We start from the raw sequence: 15,081 nt of genomic DNA, 5'->3' as shown, positions 1-15,081 counted from the left end.
CAAGCATATTACGTATTGCTAAGGTTAAAGAACGACGTAGCTACTGTGACAGCACCTAAGCATATCAAGGCTGCGTTATCACTCGATTCGCGAGTACATCGAAGATGGAGAAGTAAAGATTTGCAAAGTACACACTCGATCCGAATGTAGCGGATCCAGTTGACTAAAGCTCTTCCTAGGGCAAAGCATGACCAACACCGAATGCCATGGGTGTTAGGTACCTTACAATGTAATCTAGATTATTGACTCTAGTGCAAGTGGGAGACTTGTTGGAGATATGCCCAAGAGGCAATAATAAAAGTGGTTATTATATATCTTTATGTTTATGATAAATGTTTATATACCATGCTATAATTGTATTAACCGAAACATTGATACATGTGTGATATGTAAACAACAAAGAGTCCCTAGTATGCCTCTTAACTTGCTTGTTTATTAATGGATGATTAGTTTCATAATCATGAACATTGGATGTTATTAATAACAAGGTTATATCATTATATGAATGATGTAATGGACACACCCAATTAAGCGTAGCATAAGATCACGTCATTAAGTTATTTGCTATAAGCTTTCGATACATAGTTACCTAGTCCTTATGACCATGAGATCATGTAAATCACTTATACTGGAAAGGTACTTTGATTACATCAAACGCCACGGCGTAAATGGGTGGTTATAAAGGTGGGATTAAATATCCGGAAAGTATGAGTTGAGGCATATGGATCAACAGTGGGATTTGTCCATCCCGATGATGGATAGATATACTCTGGGCCCTCTCGGTGGAATGTCGTCTAATGTCTTGCAAGCATATGAATATGTTCATAAGAGACCACATACCACGGTACGAGTAAAGAGATCTTGTCAGGAGACGAGGTTGAACAAGGTATAGAGTGATACCGATGATCAAACCTCGGACAAGTAAAATATCGCGTGACAAAGGGAATTGGTATCGTATGTGAATGGTTCATTCGATCACTAAAGTCATCGTTGACTATGTGGGAGCCATTATGGATCTCCGCGATCCCGCTATTGGTTATTGGACGGAGAGAGTTCTCACCCATGTCCACATAGTTCACGAACCGTAGGGTGACACACTTAAGGTTTGATGTTGTAATGGTAGAACTTGAATATGAAATGGAGTTCGAAGTATTGTTCGAAGTCCCGGATGGGATCCCGGACATCACGAGGAGTTCCGGAATGGTCCGGAGAATAAGATTCATATATAGGAAGTCATTTTATAAGATTTAAAATGATCCGGAAGATTTTATGGAAGGTTCTAGAAGGTTCTAGAAAAGTCCGGAAGAAATCAATTTGGAAGGCGGAGTCCCGAAGGGACTCCACCTCCGGCCAACCCTAGAGGGGGGAGTCCAAGGTGGACTCCTCCTAGGTGGCCGGCCACCCCCCTCATGGAAGGGTGGGAATCCCACTTGAGGTGGGAGTCCCACCTTGGGTAGGTTTCCCTACACATGGAAGGTTTTGGGTTGGGGTCTTATTCGAAGACTTGTAGTCCAACACTTGGGGGTTCCACCTATATAATGAGGAGCAAGGGGAGGGGGCCGGCCACACCAAAGCCATTGTGGCCGCACCCCTCATAAGTGGCCGGCCACCTCCCCCTCTCCCAAACCCTAGCCGCCCCCCTCTCCTCCACCTCTCCCGCAACTCTTAGCGAAGCTCCGCCGGAGTTCTCCATCGCCACCGCCACCACGCCGTCGTGCTGCCGGATTCAAGGAGGAGCTACTACTTCCGCTGCTCGCTGGAACGGGGAGAAGGACGTTGTCTTCATCAACACCGAACGTGTGACCGAGTACGGAGGTGCTGCCCGATCGTGGCACCATGATCAAGATCTTCTACGCGCTTTTGCAAGCGGCAAGTGAACGTCTACCGCAGCAACAAGAACCTACTCTTGTAGGCTTTGGAAATCTTCAAGGGTGAGTCTCGATCATCCCCTCGTTGCTCCCGTCTTCTAGATTGCATCTTGGCTTGGATTGCGTTCTCGCGGTAGGAAATTTTTTGTTTTCTATGCAACGAATCCCTACATTATGCACCTCTGAATATATGATTTACTCGTGCACTCACACATGATAAATGAGAGATTTGGATTGGTTTAGTCCGTAGACTTATAGATGTATCTCTTAGTAATGAAACGGATAAGTTCAAATGGCACTTAAACACTTCTGGGATTTTTCCGGTAAAGTCCATGTATGCCGATTTCTTGAATGGGCATACAGTTTTCCTGAAAACATATATTTGGAGGATAAAGGTACCACTGAAGATAAAGATTTTCATGTGGTTCTTGTATAAGAAGGTGCTATTAACCAAGGATAACCTTGCAAAAAGACGGTGGACTGGGTGTACGGATTGTGTGTTTTGTGGATCTAAAGAAACAATTGATCATTTGTTTATTTCCTGTCCGGTCTTTCGTCTTGTTTGGAGGGTGGTTCATTTCACTTTTTATATTCCTTCCCCCGCTAATATTACTAATCTGTTTGGCAATTGGTTAAATGGAATTGGTAAAAAACTAAGGCGCTCATTCGAGTAGGGGTTTGTGCTTTAGTTTTAGGCGATCTAGAATTGACGTAATAGGGCTACTTCATCAATTCACATGTGGTCCTACCTTCTTCCCACGGAGCATCGGGAACCTTTGGATACTGGATGCAATCGGCGATGGCGGTTGTACGAGCTATTTTCGGTCAGGGTGGTTGGCTTTATACTAGACGTCTCCAGGATGCATAAGCGAGCCATGTTTTTCTTGTTCCGTTGGCTGATCTTTGTATCAACCCTTTATGATCCATGAATTGTAAACCTTGATATTTGATATTCGTGTTGCCATTAATAAGTAAAAAAAAAACGTGTGCATCATTTCGATGCAGAGGCCGGGGCTTTGCTCCCATTTCGAAAAAAAATGTTTTCTTTATTAGAGATGGATCAACACTAGTTCAGAAAAAAATCGGCATCAAAACTGAGACGCGCCGAGACTAACCTAATTCCTCTATCGCTGCCACTAATTAAACCTCCCAATAAGCATCGCCCACGAACGTGTACAAGTCCAAGCACGGCCTGGATTTAGGGGGGCCATGCACTTTACGCTGGACACAAGGAATGTTCGATCTCCACTCCGATCGCAGCTTGGCTTTGATCAGTCAGACTCAGACGTCGGGAGGCATGGAGCACGGCTCGGCAGTGGCCGGCGACGCGGCGGACGCCTCGAGGAACCTCCTCTGATGCGCGTCGGCGAGGCAGAGCACGGAGCCGACGCAGGCCTCCTGCGCCGTGGGCGGCGGCGCCGGCCGGAAGTCCTGCAGCTTGGCGTACTCGGTGAGCAGGTGCAGCATGTAGTCGTAGACGGCGTCCATGGCCAGGTCCTGCATCAGCCGCTGCCCGCGCCGCCCGACGCGCTCCGCCTCGTCCGGGTGCGCGTTGCCCCACTCCACGGCGTCCCTGATGGACTCGCACATCCCGACGGTGCTCACCGGCAGGTGGTTCACCCGCGGCTCCAGCCCCCGGCTGAAGAAGTCCTGGTACAGCGGGTCGATCAGCAGCGCCGTCGAGCCGCAGGAGAGGATGTATTTCAGGCTCACCGACCACGCGAACCCCTCCGCGTAGATCTTGTACCGGTGCGTGCACTGGCTCGATAGCTTCGAGTTCTGGTACCCGGACCTCGCCTCCTCGTCCCAGTTCTGCATTACCGTGATTGATTGATTGATTGTTCAGCATGCACCACCGGCGTTCATCATTGATGGAGTTTTACAAGGTGAAGAAGGTGGATTAAGTACCTGGCGCATGATCTCGGCTCGCCAGAGGTTGGTGTCGTTGCAGGCGAGGAGGGCGAGCCGGAGCGGCGACGCCACGTCCGGGTTGCCCTTCCAGTACGCGGTGGGCACCCGGTCCGGCCACCGCACCTTCTTGGCGCCCTGCCGGATGCTCTTGAACTCGCGGCTCCACGGCTCGATGTGCGTCTCCGGCCAGCCCCAGAAGGACCAGTCCGGGAACGGGATGTCGAAGTGGTCGCGGGTGGTGCAGTACCGGAACAGCGGCGGCGGCGGGGGCGCGCCCTCGCCGCTGTGCTCGGTGCGGTTGATGGCGGGCCGGTCCATGCAGTCGAACATGAGGTCCACGTCGGGGACGCGGCCGGGGTGCCGCCGCATCAGCTGCAGGAGGCTCCACACCGTGAAGAGCGCGCGGCTCTGCACGCACGCGTAGTAGAGGTCCACGTGCAGCCGCGTCCCGCCGCCGGTGATGGTGACGCGCATGGATGCCCTGGCGCGGGCTGACTCGAGCAGAGCGCGCGTGACGCCGCCAACGCCATCGGCGCGGCGCTTCCAGGGCGCGAGGTCGCGGTGGATGGCGGAGAAGTAGGACGGGCACTGCCGCCGCGGCCTCGTCGACGCGTTGTTGGGTGCCAGCGCCGCCGCAGCCGGCCGCGGCTGCGAGAGCGGCGGGAGGCAGGCGAGGTAGGAGGCGCACCGGAGCGCGGCGCGCGGCGGCGGGCGGCCCTTGTCGTGCGGGAACGGGTGCCACGGCGTCGGCTCCAGGTTGTGCCCCAGCAGCGTCCGCGTCCGGGACAGAGCGTCGTCGTACGCCTGCAAACACCAGTTTACCATCGTCACCATCGACGCGCAGACACACAGAAGAAATCGATGTGAAAATTCGCATTGTTCGTCGTGATCAATCTGTTGAAAACTTTGCTGCTCGATCCGATCAGTAGAGATTGATTGACCGAACGCGAATCGAATAGAAGAATGCAAGAATGAACGGCGGGACAGACCGAGTGGAGGACGGCGATGACGATGACGGCGGAGAAGGCGGCGATGGTGGAGACGACGAGGGAGGCGAGAGGCGGGTACCGTCCTGCGCGGGCGGCACGGCCGCCGCCGCCCTCCGGCATGTAGCCACCCATTCACAAAGATTTGCTGCCGCGCGCAGATGTCCGGAGACGGCGGAGCGAGCGGAAGTAGCGGGTAGCAGGAGTGGGAAGTGACGAGTGCAGCAGCTGTCGATCACTTGTCGACTGATAAGATCCTGCGCCATTTTTGGCCTGCTTTCCTCAATTTGTGCAACTGACGATCGATCGACTGCTATCCTCTGCTGCATGCCGCATCCATCTAACGTCTCTCTCCAGTTTCATTTCGTAAATTTGTTATCAGGGTCAGGTTTACCCGGTCCTAGGCTCCCTCCTGATGAATTAGTTATCTACCATTTATAAATAATTTGGTGTGATTCAGAAAATTTTGAGTAGTTGCTACACAAAGGGAGCTACAGCCATGAGCCATCCCGACTACCCATGCTTTCCTTATCGTTATCAGCACTACGAGGTTCCTTATGGGCACTATATGAACGCATTGAGACAATCTAACATGTGCAACAGTTTGACCTGAAGGATGCACATAACAAAATTCGTAAAAAAAGAAGACATGATAAATCATCGACATGGAGACCTTGGAGCGCACGTCAGAGCAAACTCTAAGCACAATCTTCGTTTAGAAATGTCTTTCTCTCATGCACGGGACATCCCATGCACGTGGTTGCCATTTGTTTTGCTTTGTTTCCTGCTCCGCGATTCGTGCTACAAATAATATTAGGTTTCATTGTGTTTCGAAAATCTGATACATAATGATTCACGATGAACCTAATATTTTCATGCACGGGACGTCTCGTGCACGGGACGAAAACTGTGATCACTGCTTTGCCTAAATAGCCAAGGCTAGATATGGGGTTTTCACCCCTGAGCTCGAGGATCGATGCTCGAGAAGCACCACCAAACTTGAAACTACAGCCCCTTAATTGCTATATCATCTGGCCTTTCAAATCCGTAGCGTTCAAGGTAGGTTTGAATTTATGTTTGCACCGAATATGGTGAAAATGCACCGTTATTCACAATTACAATCAGCAAAATCCAATCTTATTATTGCCTGCAGTTGTTTATGCAATTTTTTTCCTTCTCAGATTGACCGGCTAGCCAGCTTAAAATTGTGGTTTCTTTGTGTAGGTGTGGTGGGTATGTGCAATGAGACCTCACACCAACACCATTACCTTTAGCTGAAGTCGGCGGTATCATGTGTACACTGTAGACAAGTCACTAGCATTCACGCGCTTCCTTTCTTATCTCATTTCGTTATCCAGAATACAGAACCCACAGTATGAGTTCTAACTTCTAAGTACATGTCTTGCTATCTTCCTTTGCAAGTGTCCAACGGCCGACATTGGATTGGGAAGATATGATTCGCGGCACTCCAATCTTGATACTTGGAGTTCATTGGATGTCTCCGAAGGACATACCCAACCAGACACGTGAACAGCCCCCCAAAATCTCCCCCCCCCCCCCTGACCTACATGTATACTCTTTTGTTGAGAAAGATGCAATTATACACATAGACTAAGATAAGAACACATCTCTGCAAAATTAAGACATCTTCTAGAGTACATAATGTGGGCACAAGCCCACATCTTCTAGTGCATTGTTTGTGAATCAATGTGGATTGCTACGTTGATTAGCTACGCGCCTACGCATCCTGTTCTCTCTCGTGGACCCAGAGGCACCTTGTTCTCTTGCCGCCGCAAGTTGCACGGCAGGGTCGCCGTCACCACCTGGAATGACTTGGATGTGCACTAATGGTGGTCCACACAGGGTCTCCATGGAACTCAGCCCACCATGTCACGAGAAAAAGTACTGGTGCTACATGCTAGCAATCTAAAAGTGGGCTGGGTTTGATGCTTTTTGAAACATATATGTTTAAACTTTGGTTCATTGCAAATAATATCCTGTAAATTTTTCTAGTAGGCATCGAATCAACTTACCAAATTGTGGAAGAGAAAGATGGGATTGGCTATTGTTCTTTGGTAACAAAATTAAAATGCCAATTCAGCCTCAGCCTCAGATACCTTTTTTCTTTTTTTTAAGATAAAGGGAATATATTAATATCAAAAGATACCAATTACACACAGCCTCTGCAACAACGCCTCACCCTAATGGCAGTACGGATGCACACAACCAAAAAAGAGTGAAGACAACTAAGAAATAAAAGTCCCGCTACATCATTCTAGGCCTAGCAACGGCAATACAACCACCACCGTGACAACACCTGAAGTACAGACTCTCCAAAAGCGACGCCTCCAAGAAGGGAACAGTGCACCATCGCCGTCGTCGCCCGACCAAAGGTCTTAGGTTTTCACCCTGAAGATAGTCCCCACTCTCAAAACAATGTCTCCGACAAGAATATTGTCAGGCACAACCAGTTAAGGCCAGACTTTGGGTTTTCACCCTGAGAGTTAAGACTCTGAACTTCTCATGTGCTGCCGTCCCCACATGCATACCACTGCTGCAGAGCCCGGAACGCCAAGGAGATCCCTTAGCATCACGGAGACTCGAACCTCCTTTAGCCAGTCCACCAATCCGGCCTTCATGATATTCCTTCTTCTGACTTCACCATGGACCAAAAAGTCACCTGATATCAACACAGAATAGAGCTTCGCGCCGCCTCCTCCGGAACCAAACGGTCGGAATAAAAATATGGGTGCGCGCGACCGAATACCACCCGATCCGACAAGCTGCAGGCAAAAGATGCATTGTTCCATTCGTCAGCGGAGCTTTCCGGAACTCATCTCTCCACCCAGATCAAAGCAAACTGACCTCCGGAAGATCTTCATCCTCGCATGCGAGAAACCCGAGGACCGCCACCAAAAACAAAGCAAGATCAGCAGCCCCCACGCCGCCAATCCCTCCTGCCGGATCACCAAGGCCGGAAGAGGACAGCGACGCGGATCATGCGAACCGCCGCCGAACCGTTACCGGGGGCGTAGACCGCCACCGCTCCACCGAATCCTCCATGGCTACCGACGGAGAGCCTCAGGCCCCGGCCAAGTAGCCGTGCCGCCCGGCTTCCTCCACCAACGCTACATCACCTCCCATGGAACGCCAGCGCGGAAACCCTCTTCTCCCCCTCATCGATTCGACGGAGGGGGTGCCGCCACCACCGCCATAGCCACGCCGGGACTGGGGCCATGGCCGAGGCTGAGGCACGGGGGCTAGGGCCGAGGCCAGCGCCGGGGTCGGGGCCACGGCCGGCAGCGACTGAGGACGACAGGCGGCGGGTGGCTGTGGGGCGCGGGGGGAGGAGGAGCCTCCGCCGCCGCCCGGGAGGGGGGGCAGGAGAGGGAGGCGACGGGTTAGGGTTTGAGAGATAAAAAAATAGATACTTTTTTCTTAACCGAAGCTAAAAAAACGTGTTAAGGAGTAGTAGGTTATCTAGTGTCATTTTTTCCATTAATGCTTCAAAACATATACATACATAAATATATATATATATGTGATAATCAAAATAAAACAAGATAAGAGATTATGTGGTGGAAATATCGATCTAATGTACGAGGGAAAGAATTGTATTATTTTTATTTGATTAGACCATATTTTAGCTAGGATAATACAAACTCGCTTTTCCTACCCCTCTATCAAATCAACAAGTATATATCACATATATACCCCCCCCCATTTTATGTGGCTGAATATTAATGAGACAACTTATCATGTACCTGTAAAAGCAAAAAACTTCCTTATATCTCAAGAACAATAATAGAGAGCGACTAAGGGGAGCATGCCCTCCGGCGCTAGGGTCAGCAGATGCGGAAGTGAATGCGTGGTTGACTGCATGCTCGCCACATGACTGCGCGACAGCCGGCAGGGCAGGCCAAGGAGTGCGGCCAGCCGACTACTAATGCTCGGATGTAGTGCATGCGGCATTGCTCGAAGCACATATTTTCCTTTTTTGTGTTTTCTCAAGTTAGTAGCGAAAAAGACCAAAAAAATACAGTGTCCTTCCTAACTGTAGGGAGAGAGTCCTGCCTATTGACGCGGTAGTACCCAAGATAGTGCAACACGAAACAAAAAGCAGGGGCCCATGCACTGCAATCGAAGGCAGTGCACCGCCCCATGCAATGCGATTGAAGACAATGCAAAGCAGAACAAAAAAAATGCACAACTCTTGCACTGCTGATCGATGACAATGCAACGCATAACAGAAAGGAAGTGCATGTGTAGTTCACCGTCCATGCACCGGGAAACAAAAGTGCAACCTAGGCAAAAAAGGAAGTGCAATTTTTTTTTAACGAAACCTATCATTATGGGATCTAGTTTAGAAGGAACGGCCTCGAAAGCGAATTGCAATTCGAATTCTCAGTTTAAAATCTATTTCAATTTTCGTGTACAAATCTACAAAAAATGGGAAAACCAACCAAAGACGCACTCTTCAGTCAACACATGGCGAGCAAGGATAAGATGGCAGATGACAGCATGAGACTCTAGGGTACTGGGTACGCCACTTGTCGAGCAGGGAAGCAACCCAAGGCGTCCTCCTATGCTAACAAATTAATATTCTTTCATTTATTTTCTGGACAAACCAAACAAAGGACAATCTTTTCATGCAATTTTTAATGAACCAAAAAGCATTCTTCTTTTCTGAACACATGTAGCGATCGCATAACCATTCATATTATTGGTGAAAAGTGAGGATTGAAAATTCCTTTTGTTTCAAGCATAATCCACGTTGGTGGAATCCGTACCAACGAACATGTAACCTTTTTGTTGGGGAAACGAACATGACAAGCTATAACTGCAAATCTAGCCACTAATTCCACAATCCAAATAATAAAGAGAAGCCCTCTCATGCACAAAATAACGCATTTAGCGGACACAGTATGTAGTACAAATCATGCGGTCGCTAAAGAAAACAAGAAATGAAATGTGCATGTATTCTCTCTCACTAAACATGGATTCTCAATCGTGATATGGCCCATATATTTATATTGTGTATAAACTTGATGGATTGTAATATCCAAATAATAATAAATAATTTTTTCTTCAATCTCCGTGATTTTAAGCTTGAGGTGTCTTTGGAGCCTTGACGGCCTCGAACCTCGGTTCCTTGGCCTCGAACTTGTGCTTGCTGTACACGTCCATGTAGTCCCCGAACACAAACTTCGGGTACGACGCGGCGGCGGCGCCCTCGGCCACGGCCGGCGAGATGGCCGCCTCGAACGCCGGGTTGTAGAAGGACGCGATGGAGCGGCGGTTGCCGTTGCGCATGGGCAGGACGCGGTGCCACGCGCTGCGGTACCGCCCGTTGCTGAGCACCTCCACCTGGTCGCCGGTGTTGACCACGATGGCATCGGCGAGCGGCTGCACGTCCAGCCACTCACCGTCCTTGAGCACCTCCAGGCCACCGACCTTGTCGTCCTGGAACAGCAGGATCACGCCGCCGGCGTCGGTGTGCGCGCGGAGGCCCGTGACGAGGTCCGGGCGCGGGCACGGCGGGTAGTGGCTCACCTTGGTGCCGAAGGTCGGCGCGTGGATGCCGTCGCAGGTGAAGGCCGCCTTCATGCGGCCCTTGTCCAGGCCGAGGTTCTCGTCCATGGCCTCCATGACCCGCTCCGCCAGCTTCTTGAGCTCGGCGCGGTACTCGCGCATGGTCTCCTTGAACGCTGGAGGGTCGGACGGCCACGTGTTGTCGTCGTGGAGGTAGAAGATATCCTCCCAGTCCATGTCGTCCACGGGCGCCACGGCCTCGCCGCGCCGCTCCGCCTCCACCAGCGCCTCCAGCGTCCGCACCGGCTCCGACGACCGAAACGCCGCCTCCCGGAGACGGTAGCTCTCGGAGCACACCTTCTTGACGCGATCGAGGAGCTCCAGTGGGATGCCGTGGTTCACCAGCTGGAAGAAGCCCCAGTTCTCGCAGCCATCGGCGATCTGCGCCATGGTCTCGGCCCTCTCGGCGCCGTCCAGCTTGGAGAAGTCGATCACTGGCACTACCATGGTGATGAGGAGCAGCTAGGTAAGTTGTAAAGAAGAATTGAGACTTTCAGACTCCGGTGCTCTACGCAATCTTGTCGATGTAACTAAGTGCAAGTGATGGGCTGAGCGATGGGCGGCCATGGGTATTTATAGCGCAACCAGGTGGGATAATCTGGTCAACAGAAAAAAATTCAGACAACAATCTGGTCAACAAGAGCAGTGGAGATGACCTGGCAGATATTCATTTGAAGCTTCCAGGCAGGAGCTACCGTTGGATGCTTGTGGCAAATTGGTAGCGGCATCCACATGTCAAGTGATGGCCCTGTCAATGTGACTTTTCAACTGACATCACAAAGAGAGGAGCCGTCCGCGCAGGGATATCTGTTTTCCTTCCCGTTAGTTGGTCACCACATATTTAAAATGCATGTTTTTCTCATTGCAGAAAGTTGTGAACATTTTAATTTTCCGCGAAAATATACCCGGCCAGAACCGCACCTGAGATAGTACTTATCTTTACTATTATATTCGAGTTGGTATGTCGTCAAACATGTTTGATGTCAAAGATTGGAGACATCTTGACCATCCATTCGCTCACAAATAAACAATCAACACCGTACCAGGATCTGACATATAAGGAAGTAAACCACCGGACCTAACAGATAAGGAAGTAAATAGAAAAAAGAAGTAAATAGGGAATTTAATTACGGGTTGCCATAATCAAGGGAAGCAATCGTCACAATCACCCATATGCCACACTACATGGAAAACAATCAAGATATTTACCATGCACGGACCTGCCTCGATCAGGATGAAATTAACCCACGGTTCAAGACATATATGCATCCACATCTTCTCTCCCAGCTCCTCGTCGCCAGCCACACCACGCTATGCCATCGGCGATCCCCTGCGCTGCCGCTACGGGCCATGAGCTGTCCTTCCACTGTGTCGCCTCCGGCCTCGTGCTCGTCGTCTACCGTCTACGAGAAGAGATCAGGGCCAAGGATCCTAGACCGACGTCCGCACCTCCGTGCTTGACTTCCCAATGAGGGGCTTGCCGTCGGGCTGGAGGCACTAAGGAGAGCATCGGAGGACTCGATGGCGGCTTGCTCGTCAGCAACGCCGACGAGGTGGACGATGTGCCTGATCCGGGTCACACACGCGCCAGGCATAGTCGACAGGAAGTGCACCGTCATCGTCAGCGTCGTCTCAGGTGCATGACTTTGGCATGTCAGTATTGAGGAATATAATTCATGATGATACAAGTATATATATCATAGTGTGTGGAGCGGAATGTATTGCTCTGAATGTGTACGCAACCCTGGAGGATTTGGCCTCACGATATATCATAGTGTGCGTTTTTTTCTGGAAACCAAATGTGCATATGAAGCAAATGTTTGGTTCCTACAAACCTGGACTTCAGCTGTAGAAAATGTCAAAAGATGTCTAATCTAAATAAAATTCAATTCGGCTCCCGGGTGCACATGCTCCCTCTACCAACAAAACATATTTCAAAGTGTGGAAAGTTTTTGAAAAAAAATTCTACATGTACATCTCCATAATATATGTGTGTGCGTCAAGTTTCACGAAAAAATAATATATTTTGTGACCTATGTAAAAAAGAGAAAACTTATCCTGTGAAAAGCATTATTTTAAGCACTGGATTTTGTCTTTTTTACACACGTCACATGATAATTTCATTTTTTATGAATCGACTTTGTGAGCGCGTAGCACATGAATATGTACGTGCAAATTTTTTGTTTCATTTTTTTTGAAATTTAAAATATGAGTAAGATGCATTTTAAAATATAGGGAGCATATGCTCCCATGTTCCAAAACACCACTCCCAGAATTTATCTACTCAAGTATATAGTGCAATATGTTCTTTTCTCTGCGAAGATACTGCAATACTTCCTATCGTTTTTTATCTGTCAAACATCAATGTATTTTAAATTTAGCTGTGTGCTTCAACCCTTGATAAATGTCGAGTATCAATAGTTGATTTCTATGCTTATGTAGGATGCTGAAGCACAAATATAATCAAATGAAGCTAACTGGTAACATGTTGAAGTCCCTGAAGGTTGGTACATGAATATTAAGGATTAGATTAATTAGATGCTGAAACCTTGTAGAATAACCTCCAATTACATAATATATACTGCCTTCACATTGAAACATTTGTTTCTATGTCCTAACACTATCATATTTGTTTTTTAATCTTTTTATATATACTTCATTAGTATTAATATTCACGTGTATATTCTCTTGCTAAACAGATAATTTATATCGTCTTAGACAACTCAAATATCATACTCTCCGAATATTCTTGCGGAAATACATCAAGTTTTCTATCACTTGTATTTACCAGTAGGCTTTCAGTTATACATTAATCAGTTTTTTAGGTAAGCAGCCTCCTCGACAAGGAACCGACAGACTCATAGTAGTCACTCCAGGGGTGTTTAACAGAGCTCGGGGTTGGGCGTCGACAATCCTACATCTCTAGGAGTGGTGTTTAAAGCTTTTTTCTAGACCTTGTTCTTGCAGCATTGTCCAGATCTAGGTTTTAGGTTCACATTTTGCCAGATTGGGGTTTTACGAGTTCATGCCGATGATTACATGGTAGCTCTAAGCCACTAGATAGATGTTTAGTGCCATGATCAAAGTCAGAGGTTCTGATCAAACATCTCTTCCACTAGCTAGTGCTACGATTTATGAGGCCTGACTGTACCCTAGTTTGTTCAGAACCGAGGCGAAGATGAACTTGACGGTTTGAAGAACGCGGTAGCAATGCTGAAGAGAGTGCACATAACACAAGTACAAATCCTGAGGTCTAGGAAGGAGGAGTTGGAGGGGAAAGAGAGGCAGTGAGGGATATGAAGGAGGAGTGGGAGGGAGAAAGAGAGGCAATTAGGCCAGAAAATGAGGCACTAAAACAAGATAGAAAAAGCTAGAATATGTTGTGTATGACCTGTTAAAAGTAGGTTCTGTTAATAGGGATAAACTAAAGAGGATTAGGGCTATTTGTGATGTGCGATGTAAGATAACCTGGCTTGTAATGCACCATAATTAGCCTATGTTTGCACTGTGAACCTTGATGTGGGGATCTGTTCAATGATCCCAACTACTGTTTGTGATATATTCAATGTTATGGCCCATGATGTGAACATGTGAACCAAATGACACCACATTTGATGCTAATCCAACCTTGTAGAAAAGCACAAACACTCCTCCTTGTGTGTTGTACTAGGTTGAATAGCATCAGTTGTGCTCATTATAGATTTGAGGTCTTATTGTTTTCTTTGCCTCATTCTTGGAATCTTGTTTGTCATTAGTCCAATGATTAAAATGTGGCACAATCATAGGCAAGGGGTTAGCCGTAAACCTGGTCCTTTGTGCAAGAACATTGCTTGTACACTAGACTTAGTTTGTGGACAGTTCATTGATACGTCTCCGACGTATCGATAATTTTTATGTTCCATGCCACATTATTGATGATATCTACATGTTTTATGCATACTTTATGTCATATTTATGCATTTTCTGGAACTAACCTATTAACGAGATGCCGAAGAGCCAGTTGCTGTTTTCTGCTGTTTTTGGTTTCAGAAATCCTAATAAGGTAATATTCTCGGAATTGGACGAAATCAACGCCCAGGGGACTATTTTGCCACGAAGCTTCCAGAAGACCGAAGAGTCAACGAAGTGGGGCCACGAGGTGGCCAGGAGGTAGGGCGGCGCGGCCCCACCCTTGGCCGCACCGACCTGTCTCCTGGGCCCCTCGCGACGCCCCGACCTACCCTTCGCCTACAAATAGCCTTCGTCGCGAAACCCCCGTACCGAGAGCCACGATACGGAAAACCTTCCGCGAGACGCCGCCGCCGCCAATCCCATCTCGGGGGATTCAGGAGATCGCCTCCGGCACCCTGCTCGGAGAGGGGATTCATCTCCCGGAGGACTCTACGCCGCCATGGTCGCCTCCGGAGTGATGTGTGAGTAGTCTACCCCTGGACTATGGGTCCATAGCAGTAGCTAGATGGTTGTCTTCTCCTCATTGTGCTTAATTGTCGGGTCTTGTGAGCTGCCGAACATGATCAAGATCATCTATCTGTAATTCTATATGTTGTGTTTGTTGGGATCCGATGAATAGAGAATACCATGTTATGTTGATTATCAATTTATATCTATGTGTTGTTTATGATCTTGCATGCTCTCCGTTATTAGTAGATGCTCGGCCAAGTTGATGCTAGTAACTCCAAGAGGGAGTATTTATGCTCGATAGTGGGTTCATGTCTCCGTGAATC

General features: G+C 48.5%; 2 protein-coding genes across 2 annotated transcripts; both read right to left on the bottom strand.

Annotated features, from left to right (window-relative positions):
• Positions 1-2,933: 2,933 nt before the first annotated feature.
• LOC124646551 (O-glucosyltransferase rumi-like) lies at positions 2,934-5,165 on the bottom strand. Its single transcript, XM_047186656.1, has 3 exons — positions 4,769-5,165; positions 3,777-4,583; positions 2,934-3,680 (listed from the first exon to the last, which is right to left on the bottom strand). The coding sequence occupies exons 1-3, from the start codon at positions 4,898-4,900 to the stop codon at positions 3,150-3,152; spliced, it is 1,470 nt and encodes a 489-aa protein (XP_047042612.1). The 5' UTR covers positions 4,901-5,165; the 3' UTR covers positions 2,934-3,149.
• A 4,473-nt stretch (positions 5,166-9,638) lies between these two features.
• LOC124708906 (1-aminocyclopropane-1-carboxylate oxidase-like) lies at positions 9,639-10,918 on the bottom strand. The gene has a single exon (XM_047240544.1). It carries the CDS (start codon positions 10,802-10,804, stop codon positions 9,869-9,871), a length of 936 nt encoding a protein of 311 aa, XP_047096500.1. The 5' UTR covers positions 10,805-10,918; the 3' UTR covers positions 9,639-9,868.
• Positions 10,919-15,081: the final 4,163 nt, after the last annotated feature.

This window comes from Lolium rigidum, chromosome 4 (assembly GCF_022539505.1).
Source record: "Lolium rigidum isolate FL_2022 chromosome 4, APGP_CSIRO_Lrig_0.1, whole genome shotgun sequence".
NCBI classification, from domain to species: Eukaryota; Viridiplantae; Streptophyta; class Magnoliopsida; order Poales; family Poaceae; genus Lolium; species Lolium rigidum.
The sequence above is the reverse complement of the archived record's forward strand: the minus strand, read 5'-3'. Positions and strand labels throughout refer to the sequence as shown.